At 29.0% G+C, this 22,632-nt stretch overlaps 1 protein-coding gene across 2 annotated transcripts in view; it reads left to right on the top strand.

Annotated features, from left to right (window-relative positions):
* The window catches only part of LOC116771494 (cGMP-dependent protein kinase, isozyme 2 forms cD4/T1/T3A/T3B), a 77,932-nt gene that overhangs the window by 22,949 nt on the left and 32,351 nt on the right, over nucleotides 1–22,632 (top strand). For both annotated transcript variants that reach the window (XM_032663346.2, XM_032663347.2), the window contains exon 2: nucleotides 4,758–5,455. In XM_032663346.2, the coding sequence (XP_032519237.1) occupies nucleotides 4,977–5,455 (479 nt within the window). In that variant the 5' untranslated portion in view covers nucleotides 4,758–4,976. The remainder of the gene's footprint in view (nucleotides 1–4,757; nucleotides 5,456–22,632) is intronic.

Here is a 22,632-nt window from a genome sequence, read left to right as displayed (position 1 = left end):
AGACATTACAAGTTTGCTTGTTTCTATTTTTAAATCCGACTATGTGAAAATGAAGACTATACCTGAATTACGTTATTTTACTTTTCGTGAAGATCAATATCTGTTCAATCGATATGTATCGTGAAGATGAACGTGTGTTCTTAAACCATGAAGTTGACAATTGTACGAAACTAATATCGTACAATCTACATAAAATACGCTATGATATAAAGCAGAATTTACTACTTATTATTATAAATTTTGAAATTAATCTTGTGATAATGGCTTTTAAATATTCATTAATTTACCCTTGCGGTATAGTGTACTCGTGTAAGTAACCTGTTCTCTCAGAATAGACAAGCATTTACATACATAAAGCTAATTTACAATGTACATGTACAAGTTATCTTTAAACCGTATCGCATTTAAAATAGATTTGTAATGTACAATCATAAACTAAAATGTTTATTAATTTTAGAAGTATTTAAAAATTCGTATCTTTAACTTAACAAAATCTTACAATTAGCTTATTCGATGAGCTTTTTTCATGTAAGGAGTTTATTTAAAAGTGTTTATCAGCTGTAATAATTCATTTTTTAACAAGTTGTTCTCTTAGTTTCTTATATATAATATGAATTTCTTAAAATAATATATTTTTGAATTCAATAATTATAAATTTGTAAATCCAAAAATGTTTAACGCCATTGAAATTAAAATCTGTAATGAAATAAGTTAATTTAAATTGTTATATGACTGAATTGTTTCAAAGAAAATAACTCTAAAAATAGCTGTTTTTGAATGTAATATTCTTAATTCATTTTATACTATTATTATTATGGATGTATATGCACGTAACACGTTAAATCAAAAAGTGTGTTAATAAATCATTTAATAACTTAGCACAATAATTTATATAATTTTAATTTAACCTATTACATGTTTTGAGAATTCCAATTAAATATACCAACATAAATCTTTATAATTGCACTCTTATTGAGGTAATTTCAGTAAATTACAGCCAAGTTTGTCCTTCATTATTATACAAACATTGCCAAAAAACCTTAATTGTTTTATTGGGTAATTGTCTGCTAAATATGGTTATTTAACAATACGTCGTCGCTCTATTTATTGAAGTTTCTATCTATGTATGGCAGACTAAACATCGTGCAATAAAATGTATTATGAAAAAATATAAAGCAATGCCTTCGCTTACACATTACGTAATCCTATCTTAAATTTTATTATTTTGCAATAACTGTCAGGAATAATTAAATAAAAAATATAGGAATATGTCGATTTTTTCGGCTTTTAAATACTAGAACTTTTAAGCACTTACTTTTTAAAACTTTTATTTTAATAAATTTCTTATAGAGTTTAGATTAAAATAATATATAACGAAACCTCATAAACCCTAACGCTAATATTTGAATTTTAAAACTTGTACTTCAAAAATCTTTTGAATGATACATATTTAATTCATCAAAATCATTCTATCTCGTAAACACTGAAGTGAGCGCCGGTTTCATAAAATCAAACTTCTTTTTAAGTACGCCGCATTCGGAGGAAATCACTTATAGGAATATATACAGCGGCCTTACTATTGATAACTGCCAAGAATCGATTGTGTGCATATAAGTCTCATATAAGCATGTTCTATAAACTCCCACCGGAAGTGCTACACGCCCACCGTCCGTAACATAAGGTTACGGTGACATTACAATCTTAACTTTAATTGATTACGAGACTTCGAGAACCAAACGTATAATACAGTAAAAATATCACGAAGTTCCTTTATTTAATCATTATATATATATATATATTGGATTATACATGTGATAAAATTTTCATTAAGAAAAACAGATTTATTACTTATTTTATCAGATTTTTTAACAACACACCTAATTGCCAATATGTTCAGCGCGTTTAAAAAAAAATCTGTACTTTTGTAACCTTCTAAAAGATTGAAGTTGTTATTAAATCCGCGATACGTTTGTTTGCCGAGAATTCTATAAGCCAATGAGCATACTTTTTCATCTGAGACTTATTACTCCAGGTTACTAAACTCTTGAAGTTATATCTGAAGATCTTGATGGACGGATAAGTCTGAAAAAAGATTAAAGGTTTAAAACAAAACATTAAAGGTTTAAATTACGTTTAATTCCAAAAAATAACCTGCAGACGTACCTAAAATTTATTCATTAAACACATGATAAGTTTTTTTAAATCGCTTTATCAGTTACATTAAAGTGTCAGCACTAAAAAAGAGAATGAATCTTATATTCAACGGTAAATAAAAATTAGTGACACGTAACATTGTCAAATATTCACATTAGTGTCATGGAAAGTGCAGGCCATGTTTGGGTTATGCTGTGCGGATATTCGGCCATTAAATATTTATACTTTACGTTTATTTTGCTGTTTATGAAAATAGTTATCATTGGCTGTCTGCCTTGTTTGTCATCGTGCGTTTATTTTAAAGGTCCGACTTTCTGTTTGCACAGTTGTTTAAAGCCAGGTATATAACTAAGATATTCTTTATTGAACACTAAACAACATGACAAAAAGTAACACACATTACTAAACATAGATTAGCATATTACGGTTGTTCAATTATTGAGTGTTATTCTAAAATACTTACCATTTAATGTAGTTTAAATTTATGGAGTACTAAACGGGCTTAACTGACACCACAGCCTCCAATATATCACGAATGCGTTGTAGCGGTCAATTATGCTGATATGTGTCGATTCATACAACGCTTTAATATAAATCAGTGGAAAGTTTGCGGACACGTGCCATGTATATTTACGTAATGGATGTAATTTTTAAACTGTGTTTAAGTATTTCTATTAATAGAACGTGGTAATCTATTTTTTCTTAAGATCATTAATTTATTAGCGATATAAGTTTGAAAATTAAGGTCTAACTTATATGAAACTTGGGTTTTCGGATACTACTCGTTTTTATTATTATGTTATAACTACATAATCCCGTTGTTACGGTTCCTTGACAGCGACGCTGTTGCTGATATTTTATAGCTGTCATAAAACATTGATGATTTTTATTATTCATAGTAGTTATGTTTAGAGAGATGTTACATTGTAGATTGTGTCAGAATCTTCAGATCATGACTTGTCTATAATGATTAAGGGATTACAAACGCTGCAGGATTGAGTTTACAGATTCTGAAACCTATAATTAATACAAAATTAATACCGGAATGAAATAATTATCAACTCTGAAATTTTATTCCACACAAATACTAGCAATCGTAAAATTTCTAAGCAATTCATTAAAAATTATAAAGTTTTAATAAAAAAATTATAAATCTTTACGAATTTATAATTAAAAACATTAGTGAGGTAATTTTCTATAATAGCGGTAGAAAGCCTTTGAATAGATTCCACAAAATGTTGGCAATGTTCAATACAGAATCATTTAAATTTATTTAATTAGCATTATCAGATATTTTAATTAATTCTCGCTAAGATAACTCAAAGTCAATTGCAGTCAATAATAGACTTGGAAATCTGACACGACCCGTCCTTCTTTGTATTACAAGTAGTTCAACATTATACCTACAAGATCAAAGCGATTTTACCCGACATTATAATAAATAATGTTGGTTTATAGAATTATTGTTCAATGTTATGGGTTGCCCCCAGCGATGATTTCTGATTTCTGACCTTTCTCTGTGTGCTGTGAAATAATTTAACAAGAAACTACAATCTCGTTCGAGTTCATTATGTCATTAACGTAGTTGTTTTTGATCGACACTAAATGTCTATTTGTGTTTTTTATATGTGTCAAATTCGTCGTAAGTAATCTTCTCAACCTACAAATACACTTATTAATGAGGGTTATAAATGAATTTAAAAATCTTATTTTAATTAACAGAAGTCGAAGTCATGTTTGTATGTTGTTTCGCATAACGGTAACACAAAAGGTAATTAGGTTTAAAGATTTGGGTTACAATAGGCTCTTGTGTCTGACATAACTATCAACATATTCACTTATGACAAGATGGATAGTGTATTTCTGGCTTTATCATAAGATAGTCTGAGTTTCTTTAAAATACTAAGTATCTTTTTCCCATCTACTTGTGAAATTCCTGTTCCATAATTAGTTCCTTTCCACAATCATCCTACCGGATCACTATGTTTCCAAGTTATAGTCGGTGGATATCAATTGATGTTTATATCTTATTCTGTATCAATTCTTGAGTAGATTAGATAGAAATCATGTGGTCATACGCAAGCTGTATCAGGTGATCAATAGTCACTTAATATATTACAATGCGTTCAAAATATACTTTTCCACTTATATATAAAATATGAGAGAAACATAAAAGGCTTCATAAAAAACTTGATAAATGATTAATTTTAATTTCTTAATTTATGTCTTTCAATTTAAACATTGATCATTAATTGTAATTGTTTCTTGATTAATTATGGCTTAAATTTTATTATTAGTTTGTTGTATTGCATTCATCGTCATATAAATACCCATTATGATATTAAAATAGAACAATACCTTATGAGTAAAATGGTGACATAAAATTTAAATCTATTTTTAATTATGACACATTATTAAATTATATACAAGCTTATTTAGATGCCCTTATCTCAATTCTTTATTTGATGAGTTTATGTATATCAAATATTTTTTATAGAAATGCGGAACCGTACTTTACATAACTCTAGATATGAGTATTTGTTATAATTAATCTTACTAACGTATAATATGGTGTAAGTAGAGTAAAAAAATTTATTTTGCAGGACGTCGTCGCGGCACGCGGGGCTAACCGCACCGAGTAGGCGTATCACTACATCGAACGTCCGCGCTCGCGTCGCACGACTCACGAACATAACGTCAATAACAGAACTAAAATCAAGTGCAAGTGTATCAATTAACTAGAAAAAACACAGTGCTAGTGTAACCGTTAACATTATTAAGTGCTATATAGTGCTTCCGTTCGGTGCTCTGTAGCCGAGTGAATGCGCGTCTGTTTCGATACCCTCTGCTTTGGATCGTCACAGCGAGCAGCTGGTGACGATGAGCCGAGGGCCGTAGTAAATACAGGAGGAGGAGCGCTAACTGTGGCGCCCACCGTAAACGGTGATAGACGAGCATTAGACGAAACGTATCGAGAGGAACTAAACGGTATAATGGGGACTCCTACGATGAATTTGGATTCAGAGAATTGTGTTTCTAACGCAGCGACCAGCGAAATGCAACCGCTAGTTGAGAGAATTAGAGAGTTGGAGGCGTTGTTGAAGCAACGCGATCAGGAAATGTTGGAACTGCGATCGCAATTGGACAAATTGCAGAGCGTGTTTCCTTATCAGCAATATGCAAGGGGATCAAGAGGTCCCAGGAAGCAGAGAGCCCAAGGTATCTCAGCTGAACCGCAGACGAGCTCATCTCTTCAGGATCTGGCTCACCAGACGTTCCCGATCTACGATAAGAGTGAAGCGTAAGTACCTCCAGTTATTATGTTAATGAAAAACTGTTTATCTTAAAATGGCGCATTTCTTGATATGGATATCTCAAAGAGTATGTTGTCGCGACACTTATTTAGCTCAATGTTTATCATATCATAACAAGTAATTGATATAATTAGTAATTGAATGACAAACATGGCGTTTACCAGAAGGGAACATAATTATTTCACTCGTTAGCTTGAGACCATGAGCGAGAGGGCAATTGAATTAAATTTTCACATTAGTTTATATCATACGTCTCAGCAGAATAAAATAAATCTATTAGATATTTTACTTCAAGCACTTATGGTAATATTTGTATTTACTTATTCCAATGGTAAACTAAAAATGCCTCTTGTAAGTATTGTAATGATTATATTTAAATATACATATATATAATACATGTTGGGTCTAATGGAGTCGTAGTGGTTTCCCTGTACGCTTAATTTACTTTAACTTATCTTTATTGAATAAAGTATCTAAACCGTTATAAGTATTAAGAACATAATGGTGTTCTTGAAAACAAGAATATACAGCTTTTTCATTTAAATCAATATCAATATACTGAATTTTTTCACTGATTCATAATAAGCCTCCAAATAAGATTTTTTTAAAAATAATCAATATATTTTCGTATGTTTAGTAACCTTCTTGTTTAGTAGCGGATAATCTCGTTCTCGTTGTATTCGATACAGTTTGTTATCAAACTAATCCCATACAAATTTTGTTATCTATGTGATGGTGAACTTGGAAATATGCTGTGATAGACTCGTCCACAAGTAATTTAACAACATCACACAACATACAAATTTAATGTTTATTTCTTTAAACATGAATAAAAACATCAAATAAGATTAGTCTATTTGTAATATTCATTATTTCTTTCAAAAAGCTTTATTGTATTGTAGCTACTTATATGTTATAATATTTTTGTAGATAGTACTTTCATTATGACCATAAGTATGTACTTTTGTTAAAACACGCGCTGCTTCCAGTGAAAACTATAAAATAATTTTGCACCTAAATAGAATGAAAACTTAATTTGTATCAAAATCAATGTAAATGTCATTGTAATTATAAAATCTTTACTGTTACAATAAACTGTTCGAGAATTCATTTGTCTACCTTTAAGGCACTGATAAAGTATGACCTCTTGATACAACTCGGCTAAAAATATACATATATATATCTCCTCCTAATAGTCAAATATTAGCACTAAACATTTTTAGTGTTATCCACAAAGGAGTCATGGACATTGAACAAGGTTCGGTCGCGTTAATTCGATAATCGTGAACATCCAAACATTAAACTTATAAATATAATTAACACCATACTTATTGTCATTTTTGAATAAATAACATTCAACGAGGTCATGATAATTCAAACGTTTTATATGTATTGGCTGTTTGTCATTTATTTATCAAACGGTTATTTCACGTCTGTACGACCGTTATCATATGTTCTACTAATATTAATTAATTAAATAATTTATTAAATTATATTTTATATAACGTAAACAGCGGCTCTTATGGGACGTTAGGATGATTGCAATGCAATAAAGAATCAGCAATAACATTTAAAAGAAATTAAATCAGTAGATATTATAGCTTTTGACAGTATGAGTCATGCAATGCAGCTGCAATAGTTTCTTCCGAGAATCATCTATAAGAGAACGGTACTGATATATTTAAACCAGTCCAAATACTGGAGTTACATATGATCTGTCAACAACTAGATAGTAGTACTATATTCACAGAATAAAAATTATGTATTTTAAAATTACACATAAAAAAAACACTTAATCCGTAATAATAAATAAACAATCATTTCCCCTTTAATGTTTATTTCAATATATGTTAATAAATATCTTATTTTAATTCATATTCTAAAAATCGTTATTAACACCTCGGTATCTTCATGAACATGAACATGTCTGTAATTTTTTTTTATTTGTTCACTCCTTAAGTGGCATATAATTTCTGCAAAAACCCGAAATGTAAACGCGGTAGACCAAAAATAGTACAAATATCTCCTACTAAAACATAACTTTTAACTCATAACAAAAAGTAAATATTTGTCATAAATAATTTGTATCAATTTAATATTTCATCAAAATATATCAGCAGTAGATACAAAACGACCTTTTTAGAACACGCAGATTATTTTACGAAATTTCTGTTACAAAAAAGCAATTTTTTAATCTCAATCGATACTTAAGTATTAATTTTTATTGTTTTAGTCGTAAATTATTAAGAAATAAAACGAACATAAATGAAATATTAAAAACATGTAAAAGTATATAAAAAAAATGTCCCATTAAAAAGTATTACAAATTTTATAGTCTCAATTAAAGCGCCCTTAAACCAAAATTAAAAACAACTTATAACTACATTTAAAAACAGTACAATTAAAAACCTTATACCATTATTATTTTTAACTAATTTCATTCTTGTTTCTTGAAGGTGTTGGCCTTCACCACACTTCTTCAGTTAACGAAAATAAATGCTTCAAAAATAAAAAAATACTAGTTTATCTTAATTAATTTAGTAATGAGTAAGGCACAGATGTCAGATAAATGACGCATCTTAAGCAAAATTTCAAGCTATCTGACATACCGATCTCTTACGTGTAAAGTTGATGGGGAATAAATTTTAACGTTACGTTCGTCGTTTGTTTATAGATCTATTTAAAATAGTAAATATACAGATAATATGTAATCGTTGGTATGAAAAATAGAATCAGCCAACTATACTATATGGCTAAGTCATATATTTCTGTGTTACTAAAAATAATTGAGAAGTGAATGTAATAATGCAAATATCAGAGAGCTTTTTCAGGTGACGTTTTAATAAAAATATTGGATTTTAATGGTTACAATTGAATTTAATGTGTATGAATATTATTCGGGATATATCTTTATAGAAAATTAATTGACAAATCGTGGTGATTCCTATAATTTGTGCTGTAGAAGTTTATAATAATTTCAGCGCACGGATTTCGATCAAATAGTGACCATTGTTGTTACCGAGTTTCAAATTATAATTTGATTGATTAGTATTTCGTTCTCATAGATTAATTGTATAACAAATGTTTAAAGAATCTTCTCGCAATTAACATGTAAAAGGTGATTTATAACTTTGTTTAGATTCCGTCTGTGTTTAGGTTTTATTGCTTGGATTCGCCAATTACACCATTTAAGAACTTTAAATCACTAGTTAACTATTAATTATAATTCAGGAAACGTCTGCTCTTTATTTTCCATTGTCTTAAATAGTGATAAAACGTTGAAGCCTCGTGAATTCTAAAAAAGTCATTAGAATTTCAAATGTGACAAGGGATAATTTGGCAACATGTCCTCCATTTTATCTCATTGCTAAGCTAATTTTACTGTTTCTTTATTTGATACAAATATTAATCCCCGTGAAGGTAAGCTTCGAACGAATTCATACATGACTGGCAATAAGCCTAGAAGATAATTTTACTTCGTATCGCACTTGAACATTGAAACATTCCTGGCGTGACTTATTGAATATACAAAGTACGCCGACAACAGTGAACCATCTAGATAAACTCTCTTGGCATCTCATTAGCATATATCTATGTAGTAGTTTAAAATTGTCAAAACTGGTGGTTCAAGGCGCTAAGATGACCTTCCCGATTGACCTTATCGTTACAACATCTAGCCCGTATTCTACGAACGTACAACAGTGTATTTAGAACGCTTTATAGCCCCATCTAACAAGCCCTAAATTTTTCCTTCATCTATGTTTTATTTTGTCGCCTCAAATTCTAAGAAAACGTATTTTTAAAAACTTAATTACGCTAATAACTAATTTCAGTTCAGTAGTTTTTATTCCTGTATATTTAATATAAAAGGCACGGTTATCATCTTGTATATGAATTTAGTGGCTTTCATAATTCTAGTTTATTTTGTGGTTATCAAAAATAAAACGAAGCCGCAGTAAATGGTAATATTCCGTTTGAAATTTAAATATGAATACGAATATACGTATAACATGTTTCTAGGTAGGTAGTAGAATCGAATGTATTTTATTAAATATGTTACTTGTTCCTTTAAGTAAACATCAGTATCAAGTCTAATTATCATGATTATCTAGTTCGTAAATACCAACACGCCCAATTAAAACTTAAAAACTGGAAAGGTACTTACTCCTTATCTGAACAAGTGCCTTCGCTAACGTATTGAATATTTAACGTTAGCATAAATATTCTTAGTATATTTTCAAGTAAATACATTCAACCAACATAGTCCATTTAATCTGATATGCGTGACATTTTTGAAGTCTGTTTATTGGTAATGCAAATCCGATCATATCGGTGAGAATTTGAATTATTTTATATATATTTAGTTAACGATATTTATTCATTAAAATGTGTTGTTTTTATACATTAATACGTGATATTAAATAATTGTAATCAAAAATAGAAGTGTCCATATTTATATCTCTAAATTTAGTTAAGAAATGGTAAATAAAGTGTATAGTGTAAATTAAAACTAGCTAAAACCATGGGTTTAGCTCAAATAAGTCGATTATTTTATAAAAAGTTGTTGTTAGTTTTGTTCCCTGTCTGTTCCTAAATCATAGAGCTAATTGGATAAAATAAAATAATTTGAGAGGACGCCCGTGAGTGATCCCAAAAAAAACTGTATTTGAATATTTTTTTCATTTATAATAAAACTCCAAAAAAGTGAAAGAAGAAACAACAGCTGATACCCATGTAAATATTGCAAAAACAACCTGTAGCTCATATAATAAGTTTTCTTGAAACAATACGCACGGACAACAAATAAATTCGGGCATTCCGAGTTGAAATACAAGTGTGGTGCAGTGTCCCAAAGATGGCAATGAGAGAAATCTCGTTATCCGTTTTGGCCTTTGCCATATTCAAGCGAGCTTCACTTTTTACAATATTTATCAGCTTCTCGTTAATCCTCACATATCATTTTAAATACTAATTTTAATGAGAGACCGATTTATATATATTTTTATTATCGTGTTAAAAAAAACTATGTACGTCTCTTTTATCACATGATCTGAATTCTGAAGTAATTTCTTTACGATATGTATGTCAAGAGACACAAGAGAGCTATTCAAGAAATCATTTTATTGTTCAAGTACCGGCTTCTGAGGAAGGACGTCTAGCATGTTATCATTGAACTAGGATTTATTTTTATGTTTTATTAGATTTTATTTTACCTGCTCTACATTTTTTTATATCTACGTTTCGGGCGTGACTTTAATTTCAAAAATTATAAATAACCATTTTTGCCATTTCCGTATAGATGGACAGTCGTTCGTTTTAAATTTTTTAAGTCCCACAGACTTCAGCTATTAAACTTTTTTTACTTAAAAGCTATACTTTCCTTTGTTATCAAGATCAAAATACACATTTATTCAAATAATATAAAAGCTCTTTAGAATTCGACCACTAAGGTCATATACTATTTATTATTGAATTCCCAATTACAATTTATTCGGCAAGAAAGTGTATGGTATAAAACTGTCACTTTACATCTGTGTCAGTGAATTTGCTGACCAATTAAACCCGGGGTCGTTAAGATTTAAGATACGGTGGTCCTTTGTAACATGAGGACAAAATCGTACGAGTAAATAATGTTACACATTATGTACCGTTTCAATACTTTTATGCATTAAAATTCTTTATAATCGTTATGCACCGAATGGAAAATAAAGAAAATTACAAACAGTTAAAAGAAAATAATTAATTAGTAGGACACTATATCAAATCTAAAACAAATGTTTTGAAAGTATCTATTTTGAAATTGATACGGAATTTTGGAGGAATAAAATTGTATTCAGAGTAATGGTTAAGCATTTTTTTCTTCTAATATTCCTATACGCTTCTGAAAAAACAGATAAATTTCAGCTAATTTATTAATCTAGAAGATAGTCTTCGGCAAATCTACATAAATGATATACCTACGATAAATAAATAAAATTAATACGAAATCGATAAAAAAGCTTCTGGTACTTCAATGGTCAAATCATTTTGTTTTGATTTAATTTCAAACATTAATAATAGTTACTCACTATAAAAAATACATAATATATGGCAAGAGCACATAAAATGACGTAGACAATCTTTATTGAGGAAAAAAAATATTTCTGATATACATCATAAATTTGTTTGGTTTCCAAAAAGCTAATTTAAAACGACATATTTTTTTTTCAATTTTATTGCTTTTATTGCCTTGGACTAGATTATATGCTCCTTATATTTCTTGTTCATGTTGTCTAAGTCACATAACACCCGCTTGAAGACAAGAAACTAAAGACAAAAGGACGAAATCACATCCAAAGAACGTACTGACAGTGAATTTAACAAAAAATGATCAAATCTCATTTATAATTTTTTTTTTGAATATTGATTTGTTAAAAAAAAATGTACGGGACTATCTTTTCTTATGGACTATTCATTTGTATATCTACAAGAGAATCACACCCTTTCAAAACTGTACCGATGTCTTAAAAATTAATTAAAGTTTAAACAAGTGTAACATATTATTCATGTCTTGTAATAAAACATCAGCGTCCACTTACTTGGTATGATCAATGAATATGAAACGTAATTTGGTTTTTATTTCCATTCACAAGTTTGTAGAATTAATTACTTTTTATATGACAGCTTATTAAAATGCTGTCACATTTCTTATTACCGATCTCAAACTGTTGAAATATGCTTATTATAATTGTAATTTAAGCCACAAAGGCTTTGACACCATTTTATCAATTCAAAAGCATTTCATATATACTTTGTTAGCATTAAAGTTTCACGAGACGAAGGCCTATAGAAAAATTCCGAGAAGAAATCATAACCCCATTAAAGAAGGTTTTTATGACGTTCAAGTATAAACCTATATTTCATTATAATTCTAACGCTACTAAGAATTTTAATAGTGACATGAATAAAAATGTTGCCTTAAAAAGTGTAAATTGTACTTATAATTAATTTAAAGCATTTAGATAATTAAGGCCAACAATTCGAGATCGGATTGATAAGACAAACAGGCAAACAAGATTCCTTGCGTATATTTAAAGCTAAATAAGTGCATTCTGTAACGACAGCAGACGTCTTAATATTAGAAGGCGTTGAATTTCAAATAAAGATTTGCTAAAATTTTTGAGAAAAAAAAAATTAATAATAGTGTATTCCAGTGCTTAATAAAATGAATCTTAACAGAATTCACCCTCCGAGAGAATCCTGATATATCATGTCAATACTTTATCGAGTGACAGTTCAAAGACAACCGTCGCGTCGCTCCAATTTCCTTAACTTTCCCAATAACCACAATTCAAGAGTCATTAGTATAATTGCATGCTGTAAGAAGTACACTTGGTTATAATGGTTAAGTTTTAAAGGCTTTATATATAAAGTTTTAGGAATCCATTTTGAGAGATAGAAAATATTTAATAATATTTAAGATAAAAGTGAATAATTCTTGGTGACAGGCTAAATAAAAATAATATATTTAATATATCAATATAATAGGAAATACGCCGTCGCATTTTTTTTCTCGCTTCGTTCGAAAAAAGCTCTCGATGTAAGTGGAACCGTTTTTCTGGACATAGATTCAGTTTTCCGGCAATAAAATAAAATCAGTAATTTTTTGACAAAAACCACCCCAGATATCTGGGCTATGGAACGAAAAAACACTCGACTCCATTGGACATTCGTTTGCCAAGATCGTCTCAGCGGATGAATGACCTGAGTGTCTAGTATAGCGCTCGGTTCACTCAATAAAGAGGTACTTAGTTGTTACCACAACCATTATGTTGACAAAATCAAAATAAAAATATATATACATTTATTTAGAGCTTGTTATCTTTTTATTCATGATAAAAGATTCATATACATATAAATACTTATTGTTCAAACGAATTGCATTGCACATTTATATGTTGCAAATATTGCACGTTAAAAACAATATATTATTTCTTGTAAAAATATATAAGTATCGAAGATATGACTCTTAATCTGCTTTTGCAAGTTATGGGATTTGAAAAAAAATAATTTTAAATACATATAAGACAAGCCTCATTTTACGGTATCATCTAAGGTAACGTTAACAAAATTATTTGGACTCCCAATATTATTTATTAAGACTAAGAACAATTTAAGGATTAATGCTACTATCAAGGCACAATCATATCCATCGTTATCGTAGGAATTTCAACTTTAAAAATGAGGTTTTAAGGTTTAAATTTTATGCAATGAAACAAAAATGTAACGTTATTTTTTTCTTCTTTACAACATGAAACTTATACTTGTAATGAGAAAAATCAATTGTACGCAAAATAAAAAAAATTACTACAATATTCATTACATTAAAAAAAGTTAGACTAAACAAGAGTAAAATTTACTCTTTATATTTGTGAATTTTTTTTCATACAAGGTTTAAATTACAATAATCAATTCCACACGCAATATTAGTTTAACAATGTGATGAAGTAGTCGTAAACGACGAAGCTATTAATGGAAATTAAAACGAAAGTCGTGTAACCAAATTATTCCACTTTTTTGGTTCTACCATAATGATAAACAAGGTTGCATTGACAGAAAGATATAATTAATTTGTTGCTATCATCCATAAGAACTTTTCATTATTCTCTTAACTTTTTCTTAAATACTCTTCAAACCGAAGTAAAACGAATTTAACTTTTTGCATAGCAGTCTTCACAATTGCAGCCTTGTGAGATGTTTTGTCGTCCTGATAAAAGAACACTTCAAGTGGAAGTTAACAACTTTTATTTTAATATTATTTGAATCTCTAATACGTAGTAAATCTATCTTCCTAAAAAACCTATAAATATGGGTATATTCAAAATATGTTGTTTTTTACTTGCTTCTTTTTATTTAAACCGATCTCCTACTAAGTCATAAATGCTTTACGTCATTTAGAAAAATAAATTGTTATTTGTTATTTTCGCGTGTACTCATTTAAATCAACCATCATCACGGGTGCTGTCAAGGTACCGCAACGTCGAGATTATGTAGTTATAAAATGTAGAAGGTATTCGAAACGCTTAGTTAATTTAAAAATAATGTTATACAAACTCACATTATTTTTAATCGCGTAATAATTTCGGGTATGGTAAAAACGTTCGCAGTATCGTAGAGTGTTTCAATTAACATACTTTAGTAAATTGTAATACAATTCTTATCAATTATCCGCCAAAGCACCTTGTTTGATATTACATTTATTATCGAACGAGCAAATATCAAAATGAAAAGAAATTTAAAAAAGGCTTAATTAGTATTTAAATGAAAGGCTACGTTAAAAAAAGAATATGCTACATTTTAAGATTTTCAAACATTTATGATATCATTTTATCACATAATTTTACTCGTGATATTGTCTGTAATTTTATGATATATTTTGCTTGGTAACTTGTTATTTTTTCCTTCGTGTTTAACCTTTTAAATCTTTATATTAGTGTGCTAGTGAAAGTCCATCATACCTTAATTCATTACAAAGATTACATTGTCAATATAAGAAATCGTATAAATTTTTATAGTAACTAATAAAAAATATTTTAATATTAGCCTGTTAAGTTTTATTATGCTAAAATTCTAATAGATATTATTAATTTTGTACGGGGATCAGGAATTTTGAAAGTTACTATTAACTATACCTATTATGGTCTATACCAAAAGGCATCGGTATATCGTCTTGTGTATTAAAATAGCTGAATATTTTATAGTATAGTAAGACCAATGCAATGTATTGGCAAGAACATGTCTTTGTATAAAAATTAAGCCCTCTCCTCCCTGACACTTTATAACTTGAGAATGGCTTCACGGGATTAATTTTTAAACAATATAAGAATTTTGAAAATTTTAGAATAAATTCAAGCCTATTCTAATCATCTTTTGTAATGCTATGTCATCATTCGTTCTGGAATCGTGGAATATTTTGCCAATGTCAACGTTTTTATATACTTTAATGTACCCTGTACTAATCAAGTTTGAAATAATTGTCAGTTGCTTGACAGGTGTTCCGATAGAACGCGAGATTCAATGTCGTCTTCAAAGGTGGCATAATTCTAAAGAAACGTTATCGTATATATACGTGAATTAGTTGTATTGGTCGGGATTGAGGGCTTAACCCTTTCCCAGGGTCATAGTCGAAATTATATGTTTTATACACATGAAGGGGCGGTTTATATACCTTTTATATCTAATATGACTTGACAATAAAAATAAGTCATTAAAGTCGGCAATGTCATAAAATTACCACTCAAACATTAATTTCCTGAGCTAGGAATACTGTGAAACAAATGAATCATTTTATCTTTTAAAACAAAATGTTATAACATGTTCACTGCAATTCATATTTTATTAACTGAAAGTAAGATTTAAAATCGTTTGTTTTAAAAAAGCTTTATACTTACTAATTAATACTTAATTGCTTTCATAAAATTGCTGTGAAAGTTTCAATTGGTCACAAATCATGACCTTTTATTCACTCTTGCGAAGATAACTCGCAGAGAATTAATGGCATTGTAACGAAAAATACACTAAACAAATTGCAATAGCTAAAATACTTAAAAATATTCCTAACATATTAATGGCTATGCAAATATCAACAAAGTTGCAGAACTATTTATTATGTATTTTATTTAAAATTTTATAATATACAAACCTCATGCTATCTACTAACACTTTTCATTACCACTAATCGGTCAGAGAAATTTAAATCATACATCACTGTGACAGGTAAAGAAATTGGAGTTCACCAGTTGGTATTGATTTCATTATAGCATCAATATTAATTAACATCAAGGTTTTTGTATGTTTCTTCGTTAATTGTTTTAATAACGGATATTTATAAGGCATTGTAATATATGGTGTTGTAACTGTATTTTCCCAACGGCTTTGATGTTATATTTAAGTTTACTCTCGACCTCATTGTTAAGATTTATGGCATCAAAAGTATCGTGTTATGCCATCGCTGTGACGACTTAGTAAAGTACAAAACTTTATGCAAAACTAAGAAACACTAAAGCATATTGCTTTAAATAAAATTAGTTTGTAGGTTTACGGCCAGGTCATTAAGAATAATATTTTATCCCTGATTTCTCACTTTCAGTTTATTTGATAATTTCGAGTACACATTAATTATAATATATATTATATGGAATGTGTTATTAAGCTCCTTCATGCACATGTCTTTATTTTTTAATGGTCATAACTTAAGGGCGAAGAATTATTTATTCTCAAGTGTAAATATGTATTATGAAAAAGTTTATTATATAATACTAAATGATATATCAAAATTATTAAATTAAATTATGAAGTTTTCTTATAGAGGAATTTTGGAAAAAGTAAATTTTAATTATAAGTAGACAATATGTATCAGAACTATCGATATTAGGAACTTGCAAATAAACGTCACATGACTGGCAAAAAAAAAAACATCAATATGGCGGACTTGTTGGAAACAATATATAAAAATATGTCATAGAAGGGTTCTTTGTAATAAAGTGTATGTCTGGTCTCTGTCGAGATTATGATTAATCAAGTCAATATTGAAACTTAAAATAAACAAGCATGATGTATTATTCATTTTCTGCTGATTTCAAATAGAATCCAAGTCATGTACGCCTACCATATTACCCAATAATGATACTTAACATAAGGACGTTATGATAAAGACTAAGAGTCAGTGTGCTATTTTTAGTCGGCCAACGAGCCACAATATGTTCATTTCATCAACAATCAGACGCAATCAATTTGACCTATCCCGCTTTGTAGTAAATTCGTTCTGAGTATCAATATACATTACATGATGTATTTATTCATATTAGTTATTTGAAGCGTTTTTTTCGAAAATAAGAATTTAAAATTACATGTCTTATGCAGGCTAGGTCCTACTTACGTCGTACCTTACTTACTCAATTTGTAACAGCGCCATCTACTGTCGAGTAGTAAGTCAAAAAGAAAAACAATTGAAACAGTTTCTTAGGAACATTGAAGATGGCGCTTTAATTTCCAATAATTTTCTGAATACCTTGGTGGATACAGATAATCTTTAAAACTTCATAAACACTATTAAGATATTGGTTAATCTTTCATAGTTCTATATTAAATTATAATCTATAGGTATGCAGGAACAAAGAAAAACAAATTTAAAAAAAAAATATTCATGTTTTGCTGTATTATTGTTAAAAACAAACTTATTGTATGAATATTGAAAAGCTATAACGCCAAATTTATGTAATTTATTTTATAAATAAAAATAAACATAAAAGATTCTAATAAATATTTGCTAAGAATAATATTATTTTTTGCATGTCCATAAAGTTTCCTGGTACGATATTATTTAAATGCTAGACGTATGGTTCCTTGGCTGGTTTATGGTTAAACATATTCAAGGCCAGTCCGTTTGCCAGTGGCTAAAATAGTAGCAAGGTAACGCAAAATTTTGCTTTAATATCTCGATTTAATATTACCTCATTTATTACCACATCTCCCTAATCAAAGTTATTAAAATGTCAAGTTTACAAAGGAGGTCAATATTTCAAAGATTAGATTTTTAAAAATATATTGAAAATTTTATTTCGTGTCGTTTATTTTACCTAATTAGGTTTGACTAATTACTAAATTAGCGTTCACACTTCGACATATATAATTAATTGACTATGTTACACCACTTAAAACTTTATTTTTTATTGTTAAAAATATATTTCCTTATGTTTATCACTAATAACTATGCGGCAAAAGTTAACAAAATCGAATAACCTTTGCATCTGGTTCTATCATAAAGGGAACCAACGAACATTTTCGTCTTTCTTATTGGTTTTCTTTTTAAAATATTTAAAACATATTAAATTATTATTATTAAAACCTTAGTCTTAGGTAAAGTATTTTTTTTGTTTTTGATCTTGAATACAATCTAATGTGGTAGGAATTTGTTGCAATCGATGATTTTGTATTATATCTGATAGTCGGATTGATATTTAAATAATGTTTGAATGGAAATAAAAGTGTATATATCCAGCTTCAATAGAATTATCAAAACTGATCTACTTTTAAAATAATCGTGTCATGTTTATGTTTTTTAATACAAATATATTGATGCAAGCTATGTTATATCTATAACAACAACACAGAGGTTAATGTAAAAACGATTCTTTTTAATTTAGTCCCTTCCTTAACATTGTTACTGCGGTAATAATTCCATTTGCAAAATTTATTTGCATTTCCTTTTGTATCATAAATTCAAAAGGTTATATATACCTACATTTTTCTTGCATAATAACTATAAACGTCGACTTAACCCACTGTAATGAAATTCTTATAAATCTACTTACAGTCCTGAAATAACACGTGTTTATTTACACTACAATAAACGTTAAAGACGTATGTGAGCCAATTCGCGATTAAATTTAGTTATCGATAAAATTTAATAGCATTATCAAGGCAATTGCCTTTATCTTGATTTGGATCAAATATGTGTCTTTTGAAGCACTTTCTTAACATGTGTAAGAGATTTCGTTAGCTATGAATATGATGATGTAATTGCCAAAAAGTCCGCGTCTAATTATAGGCATAGAAAAAAACTATTTTAAGTTTCTTGTTTGTTGAAGATTTTGCGAATGCTGTTAACTGGAACGGAAAATTATTTTCAAGAACATCAAAAAACTAAGATTAATGGATGAATGTTTTTGTTTCTTTTTTTATATTAAATGTTCTCCTATAGGATAACATTTAAAACAAGCTTACATATACAAATATATGAGACGAGACAAAACTTCTCAACACTCCTTAGATTCATCGTGCTGGATCCATCGCGTTGCAAAGGAGTCCTAACAGTCCTGGAACTTGCGACCCAGATTATACAAAGTAATTTTATGAATGGGAAAGTTTGTGAGGATTTATACCTAGGTGTATAGGTATAAGTTTCCCTTTAGCCTTTTCTCCTTTGAATACTTTTTTTATGGATTTTGACAAAACTTTACCGTAATGTAGCTTAGACATAATGAAACATGATCTGTTATATATCCCCTCATTTCGTTTAAAACTTAATTTATTTTGAAATGGACTATATATAAATTTCTCTGACGGCCGATAAACATAATATCTATTGTTTTAACACATTTTATACATTTCTCTCCGAGTCCAATTCCGAAGGTCACGCGAACGAAGTACCGGCTAAAAACTAGTACAAGATGAAACAGAACATTTTGGTGTCACAGTGGTAGTTCTGAAACGCAAATGTTTTGTTTCATTAATACTCCACCGGTATTAGTACTCATTTCATATTAATGGCAAGGGACCATTTTCTTGATTTTACTCGAAACATCAAAATTTTCATCCAAAAAAAAAAAAATTTGTAGATCTTTAGTTAGGACCATAATCGTAAAAAAAATCGAATTAGTCTGTAACATAAATTTTATAGAACAATCGAATTCTCTCGATACGGTCTGGAAGTTCTGGAGAATCGAAGGTCGTTCCTTAAATTGCCATTTGGTCCCAGATGTTAGACACGTATTAATTTACGTATGTTAATAAGCTCGAGTTGTGTTCGCGCGAAGTAGTCAATCAGTAGCGTTCAGACTGACGGAACGCGTGCGCTATATATTCGCGTGGTGCAAAGTTTTAAGTGTGAAGTACAGTGTTATTATTTTAAATAATTCATATATTTATTATTTTTTTGTAAATTTATTTAAAATCACTTTAGATTTATACGTTTACTCTATAAAAAATACAATTTAATTAGTACCTCGTATGCTTATGTAGTTTACGGAAGAAACATGACATGTTCATATCTGACTTAATTATTTTTAAAGTCATATACAAAATCTGTAATACTTTAAAGGTGGTTATTTTTTAAACATTGATTTATCAGAAAACAATTGTATTATTATTAATTCTTTCATCCAAATGTGGGTGGAAGGTATTCCGTTCAATTGATTGTAAGCAAATGAGCACAATCAGAACAACAAAGTACTATTTAACTATTTAATTTGGTATGAAATTCAATGCTACTTTTTCTTAGTCACAAATAATATATACTTGTATACCAAGGTACAGTACTTGGTTGATTAATTTCTCTTATCAAATGAGTTTTTACAACCCTAGAAGTGCTCTGGTGTTGAGTCACTGATAGCCCTGATGGTTGTTGTAGCCACATGGTCGATGGCTACGTGATTTGTAATATAGATGGATAAATTAAAGTTCGTTACTTCCGATGTCATCGAGATAGCCTTCATATACAACCTTTGTATACGTTTGCTACCAATTTGTTTCAGTAAACCGCTATAGATGTTGAAAAGAGGCTTGTTATATTTAGATTTTATGAATTTGGATAAAAATTATTTAAATGTAGAATATACTTGACGATTTCTTGTGCCCAGTACGAAGTTTTATTTAAGTTTAAGAATATCGCCGAATAGTTTTGTGCGAATCCTAGTAATATTAACGGTGTTAAGGTTAAAATGTGAACTGAAACGACAACGGAAAAAACTTTTTAAGGGAGCAACTATTTCTAAGTTAAACTTAAAATTTATTCTTGAACTTGATGATGCAAATAGAAATTAAAATTAAAGGAAACATAAGAACAGTCGTTTACAAAGTACCTACCATCAGTTAGAACTGGACAGCTAATGTTAAAAGTTGTTTACTTAAACAAGAAGTATACATATTCCTATTATTTGGCTAATAGTTCTCTGTGTGCTACTTAATACTTGTCATAAACATTTACATTTTACTTCCATAAGCAATAGTTAATTAGCATAAGTAACTTTAGAAAGAACATCGGACATTGCGCAGTAATGGTAATTAGTGTCAATTAAAAATATTTTGTATTAAAAATAATAATATTTTTGCGTCATAATACCGTGAAAAGGAACCAAGACGATCGCAAAACTGTCAGACGATTCAGTCACCGAAAATAAATTGCCGTTTGTCATAATGACAGCAACCTTTCTCCTGTTACAAATATACACGATTTAGTGTCAGGGTTTAATATTAATAGTAGTTCTAGAACGTCTGTTTTCTCAACCAAAAAAATAATATATCGGTTAATCTATGTGACACAATTTTCAGCTGGACTATTGTATGTAACAATTTCATAGATACTTTACTATTTTAGTGGTTTAGAGCAATAAAAACAGACATTCCAAATTCACAATAATAAGTACATACGTTGATTTTAAACGATAAACGGTTTTGAACATATAAAATTAAGTATTATTTTTATATATTTCATAAACAGCTGAACCTTAATATATAAATAAATGTAATTTACTATATATTAAACATTTATGAGGAAAAATTAATATAAACTTGATTAATACAAATAGCTACTGTAAGGAAAAAATATATATGTTTGGTAATCGATTGACATTGTGATTTATGTATATAACCTGATTTTTCGAAATTTTTAACTTAAACATGTACATTTTAAAATTATATGTACTAATATAATTATCAACTAGATAATTTGTTAGCGTTGACGTACATGTTGAGGATTTTCTTATTTCAATTATTTATAGAGTGAATCGTAAAACAAGGCTTATATGAACGCAATTATTACCAAATTCATTTAAATATTGTTTGGTCATACTATATACAAATTAAAATACTTTAAGGTATCACTATATGAAATATGATAAGTTATAAATATTTTAAATGCAAAAAATATATACAAGACGTAAAAAAATCAACACATTCTAACAAACTTTAACGCTCTTAACATTAGTGTAATTAAACTGCATTATTTTTATTATAACCAAGATAGGTCGCTGTGCCCATTCGTATGAATAACTTCCACTATATTCATATACATTACCAATCAAGTAGAACGAATATTACGTAATCAGGTTGTCCTAATGGTTTCGGTGATGATAACGTCAAGCCCATAAATAACGTTAGCCGACTGTCAGCCCGGTTGACTGGGCTTAGCTGCGCCATGTGACGTCATACAGATTAACTGTCTCGCAAACAAATCCGGTTAAATGTTTACAATATTATTGGATTACGTCCGCGTGTGTACATGTGTCAGTGCATTTTCCTATGCATTTCTATTGTTATTTATATATAATCTGTGTAAAGATAGCAAAGGTAAAGTTAGAACATGTGGCACTAGCATTCACGTATGAATGAAATTTTAGTGATTTTT

The sequence above is a fragment of the Danaus plexippus genome, chromosome 17, assembly GCF_018135715.1.
Source record: "Danaus plexippus chromosome 17, MEX_DaPlex, whole genome shotgun sequence".
Taxonomy (NCBI): domain Eukaryota; kingdom Metazoa; phylum Arthropoda; class Insecta; order Lepidoptera; family Nymphalidae; genus Danaus; species Danaus plexippus.
Note: the sequence above shows the minus strand (reverse complement) of the source record. Positions and strands in the feature narration are given on the sequence as shown.